Source organism: Colletes latitarsis, chromosome 10, assembly GCF_051014445.1.
Source record: "Colletes latitarsis isolate SP2378_abdomen chromosome 10, iyColLati1, whole genome shotgun sequence".
Classification (NCBI taxonomy): domain Eukaryota; kingdom Metazoa; phylum Arthropoda; class Insecta; order Hymenoptera; family Colletidae; genus Colletes; species Colletes latitarsis.
This window is the reverse complement of record NC_135143.1, coordinates 21,140,032-21,153,711: the sequence shown is the minus strand read 5'-3', so window position 1 is coordinate 21,153,711 and position 13,680 is coordinate 21,140,032. Positions and strand designations below refer to the sequence as shown.

The 13,680-nt window shown below is 38.5% G+C and overlaps 2 protein-coding genes across 5 annotated transcripts in view; one reads left to right on the top strand and one right to left on the bottom strand.

Annotated features, from left to right (window-relative positions):
- Positions 1-13,680, top strand: part of LOC143347068 (5'-3' exonuclease PLD3) — an 80,162-nt gene that overhangs the window by 2,604 nt on the left and 63,878 nt on the right. The window lies entirely within an intron of this gene.
- Positions 1-13,680, bottom strand: part of LOC143347066 (uncharacterized) — a 97,721-nt gene that overhangs the window by 57,398 nt on the left and 26,643 nt on the right. For 3 of the 4 annotated variants that reach the window (XM_076775922.1, XM_076775923.1, XM_076775924.1), the window contains 2 exons: positions 10,608-10,800; positions 841-9,987 (listed from right to left, as the gene is read on the bottom strand). In XM_076775922.1, coding sequence (XP_076632037.1) covers positions 9,662-9,987; positions 10,608-10,800 — 519 coding nt within the window. In that variant the 3' untranslated portion in view covers positions 841-9,661. Of the gene's footprint in view, positions 1-840; positions 9,988-10,607; positions 10,801-13,680 lie in introns of those variants that run through there. The other variant, XR_013080553.1, reaches the window with a different exon arrangement.

The following is a 13,680-nucleotide window of genomic DNA, read 5'->3' as shown; positions in this document are numbered from 1 at the left end:
ATCATCAAGAAGCAGACTGGGATTCTGTAAAGCCTCGAATGGCTCAACGTCGTTATTAAAATTAGTGTTGCGCAGGATTGGATATGGGTGCACGCGATTTGATTAATAAAGGAACCCTGTGTGGTTCATTTTACGAATAACAAGCACCACTCGTGTATAGTTTTTTATTTTATAAATTAGCGTTGCGAAAGAAAGAATGGTCCACTCACGGGTTGTTTGAATTTAAGACGAGTGGACGTTTATTCCAACTATCTGAAATACATATATCTTTCCTTAATAACTTTTTCTCGTTCGCTTGTTCTCTGGTTCTCGCTTTCTTGATTTTCGTCTTATTTTGGCCTCTAGAATCTTCCATTAAAATTTTTCCCAGGGGTGGCCGAGCACCCTGTATATGTACTTTATTGTTTATCAATTTCGTAAAAAATATTCCGCGCCGATGACTGATTGAGGAGACGAGGAAAATGAGAAAAATGGCGTGTCTTTATTTCACCGATTATACATGTATTCCGTGTGGTCTGTATAGTATAGACACATTTCCGGGCACTTTTTGTCCGTGATCTATAGGATAGCTACAATCATTTCATACCATCAACATCGTTCGAAAATCCAGTTTTGAGAAAGCAATGCTATTTACCTCTGTTCGATGCTTGAATTTTTTATTTTAATGATTTCTTGGATGATGTCCAACTGGTTTTCCTCCTGATTGTATGGTAAACGGAAAAGGGAAATAAATTTCGGGCGTTACAACCTGTCGATTCAGAGAACATCGGTACGTCTCAAGCCAAGGTATACGTATACACGCGGGGGCGTAATACAAGCTCGATAAAACGATCGTTCAAATTTTCTCCAGATATATTGGACATACGTACAGATATAGAAATACAAATAGAAACGAATGGAATGTCCGTAGTGGTTATCATCGTAACGGTGTGTGTTGGTCGGTATCGTATTCATTGTCATCGCTAGCGACGTTATTCGTGGCATAAGAAGGATATTTGCAAATTTCGTTGCACTTGCAATCAGTGTTCTGCAACGGGCAGATATTCGGGTAAACGATCGACTTGCCATCACGCTTTGTTTTTGCCCAATTCGTTCAACTTCCGTTAAACTTGTCCGACCGTATCTGCGTATTAAAAATAAAAGTTGTAACATCCATTTATTTGCAATATTATTTAGGATAGGACATTTCTACAAACATTTTATAAAAAAAAAAATTTTAAATATTCTTTTTCCATGATAATTAAGTAATATTAATTAATAAGACGTTCTTGCAACATGAACAGCGAAGAACGAAGGAACCGTTTCTGCCTGTTTGTAAATCAAGGCAAATTGGGTAAAAGGAATCGTGATGGCGCGTCGATTACGTAGCCAAAGTATATCCGTCGGTCGCGGAACTTAAAACTTTCACCCGACATTATCTCCACGCGTCCCAACGATGACAAATCGAAAAATAATTTTCCTGATTGCAACAATCGGCACGCAAATAACGATGTTCGATACGCTAACAAGAAGAGACAATAAAATCGGCGCGGTATTACATGGGTTATATAACAACGCGCACAGGTACGTACAGGGATATACATATGTATGTAATAACGTCGATCGAAGAAATCGCCTAATCGATAGGCTATGGTCCGCAATGTGGGTTATCCGTCGGTGTATCTGGTCGCGTATGTATGTATCTAATTGTAAGGAGACATCCGTCGAAAGATATCCCATTTGTTCTCCGCGCATCATCGTCGAGATTCTTAATCTGAAGATCGATGCGCGACCCAACCGGTCCAGGCAACGGTGTTCGGCTCCTTCGCGAGAAGCTCCTTTGTTTTGTTTTTTTTTTTTAATTTTCCACGCGTTTTCAATTAAACCCGACCGTCGTTCACGAAGGATTCTTGAAAGTTTTACGTAGATGGACGGATAATCGTCACCGAACATCGTTTCCCTTCGTAGGTACGGGGATTGTTTCTGCGTCGTTCCCCACCCCCCCACCGTTTTCTTTTCTTCGCGTATTTCTTAATCTTTATCGATTTGGTCCTTTCTATTAGATGGCTCTCTCGTTCTCGATTTTCTTTTAAAAAGAAAAACGCGAGCGTGTCGTGGCGTTTAACGTCGCTGCTCTCGCCTTTGATACGATCGAGAGAAGAGCAGAGGACGGTATCGTCGTAAAACGGGAGAAAAAGAGACGGAAAAAGCGTGCGTGCGTGCGTGCGCCGTACGCGCACCCGCTCGTGCGCGTTAAATTAAAGAGAGGGAGAGAGAGAGCTTTTGTTTTGTATATTTTTTCTTTTTTCTTCACTTTTTTCGCTTCTCAGACCGTTTTCGCGCGTGTGCATCGCAATATCGTGTTCGGTACCATTTAAGGGCGATCGTCGTCCATTTTAACGCGTGACTTCCGCTCGTGCTCGGGGGACGTTCGTGCTCGAGCAACGCTCATGACAAATTCAAGACACTAAAACAATGTCAGTCAATTGCGACACGCCGATTTCGACAAAATTTTGCACAGATATTAAATACATACGTGCCGCAATTGGGGGTTAACAGCAGCATACGTCTCATATTTCTACTCAAACCTTTGTTTATAATTTTATTCGAACTCTAACGCTTACAAATTTGATATAAAAAATCGTATCGTTATTATTGAGAATTTTTTATATTTTTAATATATTCCAAGTTTCGATCGGTGGTAGTTTTCTCTCATTGATAGTTTTATGAAGTAGACTCGTATTTGAAATAGTTCGATGTTTCTATCTGTGCAAAAAACGTCATAAAAGTCGCGTCGAATAATATTCGTTGTCATCGTACTCATTTTTCGTACACAGGCTAAAACAGCACTCGCTAAACATTTAATTCGACTGTGTTTTCACCAAGCGTATCAAGTTTATAAAAAGTACGAATAAGATACGAACGAAGTATATAAGTATTTCAAGTACACAACATGCTGTAATGCTTAACATTTTCTCAAAGATATGGAAATGAATATGGAAAAATACGTCGCGTGTTTATGCGGTCTTACGAAAGAGACGATGGAAAAAAGCAATTATGACGATGCTTTTTCTCGTGAATTATTAATAACGTTTGCTTATCGATACAAAGTTTTAAAAAATGCGTATCTGCTTTAGTCCCCAATTTCGCCCTCTTTTGCGCGACATAATTTAATGATTTCTATTTTACTCAATTTGCTAATCTGTAAAGATATCTACATGGCTCTAATGAAACACGAGCGAACAAATCTAACGTTAATTCAACTATTTTTCAACATACACGAACATTCAACACGCCTTTTTCAGACGTTTCTTAGCAACTTTTGATCCGTTATTGTTTATACAGAGCGTCTGATACAAATCATGTAGATATTTACCACCAGTATCAACGCACGATGTAAACTCTATATTATAATGTTTCGTGTCGTCATAACAATAGTTAAACAAGCCTACTTTATGTTATTTTCTTTAAACATTTCGACCATCAATTGGATCTCGTATATAATCGTTGTCGTCAAATCTACAAAACGTAAATTTGGATAACGTTAGGAACTATTATAATTAGTAATTAATAGTTTAGTTCTTTTTACTTTATGTGTAGGACGACAAAAAATTAAAATCGTATTAACCATATAAATTATGAAACGATTGAAGTAAATTAAAGAGCGAGAAATTTATATACAGATGATATTTTGTTTAAACGTTTCGACCATCAATTGGATCTTGTATATAATCGTTGTCGTCCCATATAAAAATAGAAATAATCAGTACTATATAAATTTCAACGTAGTCACAAATCTACAAAACGTAAATTTGGATAACGTTAGGAACTATTATAATTAGTAATTAATAGTTTAGTTCGTTTTACTTTATGTGTAGAATAACAAAAAATTAAAATCGTATTAACCATACAGGGTGTTCGGCCACCCCTGGGAAAAATTTTAATGGGAGATTCTAGAGGCCAAAATAAGACGAAAATCAAGAATACCAATTTGTTGATGGTGACTTCGTTAAGAAGTTATTAACGTTTAAAGTTCCACCCGTACTGAATTTTTTTCTAGAAAGTGGGTAGGATTTCGAGGGTATGTCTAATGACCAAAAATTATTGTAATTGATCTCCCTAGCTAAAAATAATTTTTTTAGAACGATTTAAAATTTTTTAATTTTGTTGAAAAATTTTACACCTTCTCGAATTTTTTTCTCCAAACTGGGTAGGATTTCCGGGGTATATCTATTCATCAAAATGATTATAATCGATCCTTGCAGTCGGAAATAATTTTTTTAGAACGATTTGAAATTTTTTAATGTAATTGTTAATAACTTTTTAACGAAGCCTCCATCAACAAATTGGTATTCTTGATTTTCGTCTTATTTTGGCCTCTAGAATCTCCCATTAAAATTTTTCCCAGGGGTGGCCGAACACCCTGTATAAATTATGAAACAATTGAAGTAAATTAAAGAGAGTGAAATTTATATACAGATGAAGAGAATTTAATTACCTAGGACAATTGTCATTTGTCACGAATGCTAACAATTTCCAGTTCGTATATAGCTGTCGATTTAATTAATTATCTTCGTTTTAGTTCGTGGAAACGTATTCCTCCTGGGAAATTGAATATGTGTGAAAACTGGAAGTTCCGTGGTACTGTTTATTAGTTTACTTATTCTTATATTATTTTCAATTTTCTGTAGCATGGCAACAAACGTGAATATTATCGAAAAAATTTAAAATCAGTCGATGGTCGGAACGTTAAAATAAAATAATTTTAACCAAGCTTGTTGAGCTAATTTCTATGATGATCGATGTTTCATAACAACAAGCAACAGTTACGATTAATTTATAATATTTTCTATTGAACGTGGGCGCTATTTAGTGCATCCCTCGAGCACCAGTGGGAATCGCGTTTAACTGTTTCGAATATAAAACAGTAATTTTTTGTCCTTTTCAGAACAAATTCGTAACTGAGAATTTCATAACATCAACGCAACGTTTTTAATCCGTGTTTTTGATTCCTCTTCGAAAGTGTCGAGGTTAAGGCACCGCCTCGATTAAAAATTTGCTCTGGAAATTCGGAAAAGTCATTAGTTTGAACGTGGTTAGAATACAGAACAGAGGAACGAAGCAACAGTATTTCTCCTTTCTTTTTTTTCTTTAAATGTTTGGAACGCCGGCGTTGCACAGGCGGGAACACGGCCTCTCTCTTACAGAAAGAGAACGGATGCGAATCGTCGTGAATTCGTGTTCTCTTCTCGCGCGACGAATTGTTGTTACGTGTTCGTGCGAATTCAGATACAATACTCTGAAAGTCCCTGTCGATAAGATATATATATATCGGTCAATATCGTAAAAGCTGAGATCGATCGAAGACCGGTCACGCCTCGAAGCATAGGCGAAGCCAATATCGGTGAACCATTAGTCGAAGTTTCAAAAAGAAATCGCGATTCTTCGTAGACGGGTGCAATCCTTAACGACTACGTAGTTAAGCGGTCGCTCGTGTACTCGAAGCGTCCGAATACATTTGTTTTACGCATTAATCGTTAGGGTCGTCGTGACTGTGGCATTCCAGAAGATTGTCGCGATATGCTATTCGAACAAGGCAGAATTGCCGGAAGAATCAACGAACGAAACTTCTGAAATACGCCATAATCACGGGACCGTGTACGCGTGTTCAAAATCTCGCTCAGGAATTTCTCGCGCCTCGCAGTAGAACCTCGATTATTGCCACTTCGAGCGCCCCGTTCGATGAAAATGCACGAAACGTGGAACGTCTGAAGCTCGAGTGTGTATTCCTGCGCGAGTTCTCGCACGCTAATTTAATATGTATTTACTAGAACCATCCACTCTTTGTCTAACGTGCAATAAAATTCGATGGCAACCAGAATCAGCTACCTTTATCTACGCACCGTCTATACAATTCTGAAGAACATAGATCGCTTATTTAATTTACTTCTGCGTTTACATTGCACAATAGGACAGCAATACATCGAACGTACAATGAGAAAAGGAGGACATCGAGTGACTCGTTTGCTCGTAGAACAGAAGGAGAACAAGGTGTGGGGGAAAAGGTTAGTGTTAGGCACGGAGGAAAGGGTGACGAAGAGTAACTACGATTCTCGATTTTCTAATTTCAACGTTGGTACCAAATACGTTAAGCTTCCCTTTGATTTTCGTTCTCTGAATATTACCGAGACGAAGGTGTCACGCTATGGTTAAGCGAACCAACCGTTCAACAAGTACGCATTTCTGTATAGTACGTTCTACGAGAAGATGCAGTCGGACGTAAACAGAGCTTGTCGCGTGACCAAAATTTCGTCAGCCCGTCGACAAAATTCTTATCTGGATGAAACAGACAATAAAACAACTATTTCTCCGGGTCTTACTAAATAAAAATGATAAATCGGTATACGGTAGGTTGTCATTTGTTTCTTTATTACGCGAATAAAAGTTTCGCCGTCTCTGATCGACACTCTACTTAAGGATGGTAACGTAGGTACGTTACAATTGCAAAAGGTCGTACTATTATACTTCGATTACCGTCGTATTACCGTGAACCAGACCCAATTCAACTCGTCCGGACGCAAATTATAAATTAGGTAACCTTGCGCAACGCTATTGTTTTATTTAGAGGCAACGAGTTCGCAATAACGCGCGAGGATCCAGATTGATGTTCTTAAAAGTACGAATACTAGTATTTATGTAATATTGTAAACGTTTCAGACGAAATTGAATGGTTTAGAGAGGGACGCGTTCTGATGTGTTTTCTTGTATTCGATTGTATTCAACCGCGTTATGAAATGTAAACATTTGAGAATGGTTCAACTTGAAAAATGCAATGATAAATATAAGGGATCGTACTGAGTAACACCAAATATGTTACACAGTGTGATCGAATCATTAATTTATCGATTCAATGAATATGATGCAAATGACCGTAAAATAATCCTTTTCCGAAATAAAATCATCGTAACATTAACGAAGGAATCATCGAAATCAAAATATTTTATAAAGAATATCAAGGTGTATCAATTGAAACAATAAAAAAACCTTTGTGACCTTAATATGTTCTCTACACGTTCGCCTACAAGAAAACTTATATCATCAAAATGTGCCCCTCTCGTAACCATTTCAACATCGTCGTAAATCTAGATGACAATATGCGATGTATACGAGTGTTTTGTATTGTCATGAGAAAATTTCGAAGAAATCGTTGTTCTTGATCGAATTATAAGGAACGATAAACCCTGGTCCGCAGTTATTTTGTTCCGAGTCCAGATTATCGTCTCGCGGAACGTACTATACCGCGATTCGCGTTTATTTTAATATATTCTTGCATAAATTCCCTTACATTGGATACAAAAACGGGTCCAACGATACGAAACGTCTGCGTTTAGACGCGTACAACGACGAGAATCTTGGGATCGCGAACATTCTATCGGAAAATTTAATCGTTGCGTGCGTAAGTACGTGCGTGCGCGTGTACAGTGTGCATGCATGCATAAGTGCGAGCCGGAGTCGCGTTTACGCGCGTCGAGTGTGTATGTAAATTGTTAGTATTATACATGTTATACGTGCATAGTCGATCTACGTATTTGCAAACGTGTGCGTATGCATATACTTGTGCTCGTTCCGGGTATTTAAGTTCGTATCGATCGTATCGATCCACGTGCGTGTGTTCGTACTACATATTTAGCAAACTGTATTAGCCTCACTTCCGATCGATGAATAAAAAGCGAAATGAGATTTCATCGTGCGCGGTTTACGTTCCAACGTGAGTCGCGTGATCTAGCGATTCAACCGCTGGAAATGTTCCGGCCGCGTTGCTCGCGAGCGAATTTTACAACGTCTGTTTCCGCTAAATTGTTTTCCTTCCGTTCTTCCGGTTCTTTAATCCGTTTTGGTTGTCGTCGTTTCGAAACAATACGGAGCCGCGAACGCGTTTATTGTTTAAAAATGATTTTAATAATTGCTCGTTCGTTGATGGAATTCGACACTTCGTTGGTCCGAACAAACGCGTTATTAGTTTAGTATTAGAGTATTGTATAATTTTTCCTCGATTATGCAAAGAATAATAGTGCAAACCAGGCGTTCAACGATGTTGTGTGACATTTACGAATGGTTTTATTGCACTGACCGATGTATACACTCGCTGAGTAAAATAATTACACCATTGAAATATTGAACGTTTCTAATATTGATTTAGTAATTTGACCGAATGCGGGACGTTCACCATGAATCAAAAAGTATGAAAAATTCACCGAGCACTCGACGCGTTAAATTTTTATTTTCTCGATGTTATCGATCGCTCGGTAGCCTATTATCGTTTTCATAAATAAAACTGCTGTAGAATACTTTTCTTCCCACAAATATAAACGAAAAATATCCTTTACGCTGTCTTTTGTTATATTCTTTGGTATCAAGAAAACCAAAATGTTACTGGAAGCTTTGAAACTAGAGACACGCTTGTTCGGACTTACGAAGAGATTAATCGCGTTCCCTATTTATCGTCATAATGAAGAAACGGTGGTACGGTAACGGGAATGATCGCGAGAGAAAAGTATCGACAAGGGTGGAGAGATTAGTGGTTTGGTGCGGGAAAAGATAAAGGCGAAAATACATTATTGGCACGTCACATGCGTAAACACGAGTTTAGAATTATATTTTGTTGTTTACCACATACAGAGATGGGTAAAATTTGGATGAATGACTGTTCCATCATTAGTCATCGAATAAAAATAAAAATTTAACTGCTCTATCGAACGGATGTCAAGAATAAATTGCTCTGTATCGATTTTATCGATTATCCATTGTTCGAACAAAATGTCCCTTATTTTCTATTTAAAAGCCAGAGGTCCGAATATTCTGCAAACAGTGTGACTAGATTCGAGCAAAGATTTAAAAATGATGGATAACGTGTCATCACACGTGTCACGTGGCGTTATGTAACGCGTGTCGCGCGAGTCAATGTTTTTCAAAGTAGGGGATGCGACCCTTGGAACAGGGACGAAAGAAAATATTTAATTTAGGAGATGTGGATCAAACATCTCTTCGTATCAGTGTATCATCGGGATTTAACAATCGTAGGAGTATATTTACTTCGTATCACTTTCGCATATACCATTTATTTCTAAATTATCTTTCGAGAAAATTAGAGGAATACGTTACTTGGATTTTTATGATTTTCTGTACTCGACAAATATAACAATTTCAACTTGGTACGGTTCAAGAATAGTAATAATTCCTCAATAATTGTGGAAGCAAAACGATTGAAAGTTTCGTTTTCACAACCATTGTGGAGTTTCTATTATTTCTTGATGTAGTAAATATAATTATCAAATCAATAACAACTCAATTTACGATCGAGAGAAAGGAACATCAGATCTTTCGCCCATAAATCTCTCGTAGAGATATATTTCAGGGATTGGGGGTTTCGTGCGTTCGCATAACGTGACAATATCGTGTTTGCGCCTTAATGTTTCCGCGATGCGAAATCCAGAGTTGTCGGTTCACGCGACCGAACGAACAAACTCGTAGTAGCAAAGTGGCGAAAAGTGCGAACGGAAAGGACACGCGATCGAAGCGATGACAGACGAGAAAACGACAAAAGGGTCGAGGATAGAAAAGATGGTTTCCGTAGCAAGAAGGCAAGGTTAAAGATAGAGAACGATACGAAGACGGGCGATTTTTAAAGAACGTGTAAATTCTCACAACTCTTGGACTTGCTGTCTCTCGCCCACACCTTACCCAATAAATTTCGTACCTTCAGACTTGTACTCGTACGACTACCGCGATACTTTTTCGGCGAATTGTTTTCGGAGCAAGACCCTAACGGCGATTTGCTACGATTCTTTCGCGATCTCTTCCGGAAGAGGTCCCTCGTTCTTTCGGGATTCTCGAGCTTCAAGCGAATTTGCGTCAGCAAGCCTACCAGAAGCTCGTCAACGTTGTGATTAATCCCCACGGACGTCTCGATGAACTTGCAATCGTAGGATGTGGCCATACATTTTCCCTCTGCAAAACAAACGAGTCGTTTATTTCGGATTGCTGGCTTGCCGCATTTTTTTGTTAACACAAAACGATTACTTTCGGAATTTATACATTGCCAAAGAGGATCGTAAAAATATTAGTGTTTTGGATCGAAATGATTTCGAAATGCTCGAAACGACGCTTGCTAATATTAACCCCTTACTGTACGATAGCTACTCGTTCATCATCGAGTCTTATATACTAAAATCAACACACTTTAACATCCACGAGATATCCGTAAAACAGGTCTATTCTTTTTCGTGGCCATTCCACGTACGAACAAATTTAAACAAAATTAAATAGTATACGTTTGAAAAATTACATTAAATCGTACGTCAAGGGGTTAATTGTTATTCCCAGAAGGTGTGTTGAAATTTTCTTTTGTTTTCCATCTACGATGATTTCGTAACAAAATTCTCTTGTCGGTTGATACACGCGAACATTGGAAGGAAAGTCGAGGTAACGGTTAAAGCGCGAAGCAACGAAAGGGCGTGATAATGCTGGCACGAAACGAACGCACGCGATGATTCCGCGTATTTCGCGTATATCAGCTTCAAGGCTGCTGCACGGATTTATCAGCGAGGGCAGGGGACTCGGCCTCTTACCTGCGGTCGAAACCAATCGACTGCGAACGAGGTCGACTTTGTTTCCAACAAGGATTACCGCTCGAGCCGATACGTGATCGCTGCACCAAAGAGTTTGCAGAACCTCTTCGGCTACACATACCGAGGTTCGATCGGTCGTCGAGTAGACGACACAGTACGCGTGCGGCTCGTACGTCGCTATGCAAGTTTCTGGCTGTAAAAAGAAACGAATTCCAATTGCAATAGCTTAAGCCTAGTCGTTATTCAACGAAACCACCAACGACGATCTTACTAAAACCCCAAGCACAACGCTCCATTTTCGATGTACTTTTGCACAACGATTGTCCTTAAAGTACCACATTTAAGAGCAAAACTGAACACACATACGGAATTTTTGAAAAGAAACGAAATATACTGTAGGAGATTTGTATTGTAATTTATGTGCAAATGGGTTGAAAGTGTTTTGTTCAAGAAGGAATGGGTAACTAGGGACAGCGAGACAAGGAGTATGAAATGAGTGACTTCTGATGTAATATACTTTCTTAATCGTCGCTTGTCCTGACAAGATAATAATTTTGGACGACCTCCAAAAGATGTAGGAACGTCATTGCAATATCGTTTCCGTATTTAATGCACTACTGCCTGACTAACAGCAAACCTTCCAGCAACTTTTCGTGTCGATAAGCCAGATTTTAATTGGAAAATAATATTATCATTCATAATTTTAGATAATGGCTTCATGGCAGAATGTTAATACGTATCACTCCACAAACAGCAATGAACTTAACTACTAGAGTGCTCCCGGTGACAGATACTGCCGGGCGTTATTTACAAAAATTGTGTTCACAGTTCGTAGCAATAACAGTTCTAACGCGGTGCAAAACAATAAGTTGTTAAAATAATAAGGATATTACGATTGTTGAAAATTTTTTGGAAGGTTAAAACATTGCACTTAATACTGTATATTTCGTTTCTTTTGTATTCTACATGCAAACAATGAATAAAATATTATTTACGCAAAAATTTCATATGTGTGTTCAGTTTTGCTCTTAACTGTAATTAGGACATATTTCACATATTTCAAAAATAATTGTGAACGAAGAATTCTATTCCGAGCGTATAATAGACTGTAGAAGGTAAAAGGAATTATAGGAAAGAGTGGTTGCTGTTCGTTCGACGATATTTTGCAACATCGAAACAATTTCGTGAACTCACGATGTCAGTCGGGGGTTAATAAGCCTCGATGGGTACCAATTCGATACGCCATCGTTTTTATTACGAGTCAAGCAACCGATCCGCGTCGTCGAACGGTTGGCGCAAACTAGCTCACTGTCACGCTCGAATCGATAACGTCGAGTTCACGCACTTCCTGCACGAGTTCGTCACTGTTCGCCGACCTCGAGCGACCTAGTCGTCTTTGATGCGTCCATACCCATCAATTACCGGCGTATGGGACGTGCAATTATCGCCATAAACTTCCATCAACATTGCGAGCGTTTTAGTGGCCGGTTTACCGAGCTCGAAACAGAATTTAATATTCGTTACGTCGTGTTTCCGCGGCATCGATGATTTTTTTAACGAGTCGTACGTTCGTCGTTCTCGTTAAAATTTTCAGCGTTCGTAGATGAAACGCGATACTATCGGGGAAAAATAATGGCTGGGACTCGCCGGATCGGTTGGAGAAATTCCCTGAATCGGTTATCGGACGCTGACTGTTGTGTTTGTTGGATTTAAAGGGAAAAAGCTTCGAGGCGAACGAAGTAGTCAATCTCATCGACTAGAGCAACACGGGTTGATCGATCATCGGGCCGCTTTTATGGTTGACCGGTCGTTATGGCTCGATGCTTGTCAATCGCCGAGCCCAGCTAACGCGCTTGCCGCTAACCGATTAATGTTGCTCGCCCGACCGCGTTGCTCCCCTTTTCTATGTTTTACGTTATCGCTAGTTATTCCAATTATTCCAAGTTCTGAACGAAATTGATACACACACCCACGAAACACGTTCAGGAACGTATACAGAACGTAACCGACACAGGCGATCGAACTCCGGGAGCCTTTGTTCTGCTAGACCTAACCCTTTCAAGAACGCGTTCGATGCATTTCGAGTGAAAAGGATCCGAATGAAAATTCTTTTTGTCATTTAATCTTTCCTCGTGAGAAAATCCTTGACGCGTAATTTATTTAGTCGGTAACATTTTGCGTCCCTTTCCTGGAGCAACCTCCAGCCGTGGAATTAAATAAAAATGGAGGTGATACTTTTTACACGAGAGAAATACATATAATTATTTTGGAATTTGGAAATTTAAACGTGAATTTTTATTCTACTTTAGATCGACTGTCAAATTTTCGAGTTTAAAGCATTTGTAAGAAGCGATTATATTTCGGGAAGAAGGAATTTCTAGAACCACGTTCAACATGACCTTTTTACGATCTTAACACGTTAGCCGCCATGTGTATCCAATTGAATAACCACTATGTGGGTTTAGGACGCCGTATAAATTTGAATACGCACGACGCTATTTTTATACGAACCGAGAATATTATCTTACCTGAAGAAAAGTCTATAAACGTAACCGAAATTTATTAAAAAAACATTTTGAACAAAGTGCAATTCGAAAATTAATAGAAACAACTCGTTTATATTAACACTTTCACTGCCAGATCAAAACCGTATAATATTCTGTAAAAGTAAAATTTTGATTTTAGACCATTGTAAGCCACATAACCTAAAATTTGTTTCGGTACATATTTTTGTAACCTTGTTAAAATTCATAAATTCTATCCAAATTAATTTTCGTCAACGTCTTAACTTGAGGATAAATTTTTCTAGTATCATAAGTGAAAGTGTTAATTGAAGTAACCATAAAACTATATTTTCTTTATTTTGAGCATAGAGTAAAATTTTGAGGGTGGAAAAATTGATTTAAATTTCACGATCAGTTGTTTCGCGTCGCGTGTAATAAATTCGAGCTGTTCGTTATGGAAGTCCATATTTTAAAGAAATGGAGAAACTCTTTTAAAAGTACACTTTCATATAGAAGTTTTAGCGCCAACGAGGTTTTCTTACGATCGCGTCGGCTTAAATTCATTCTGT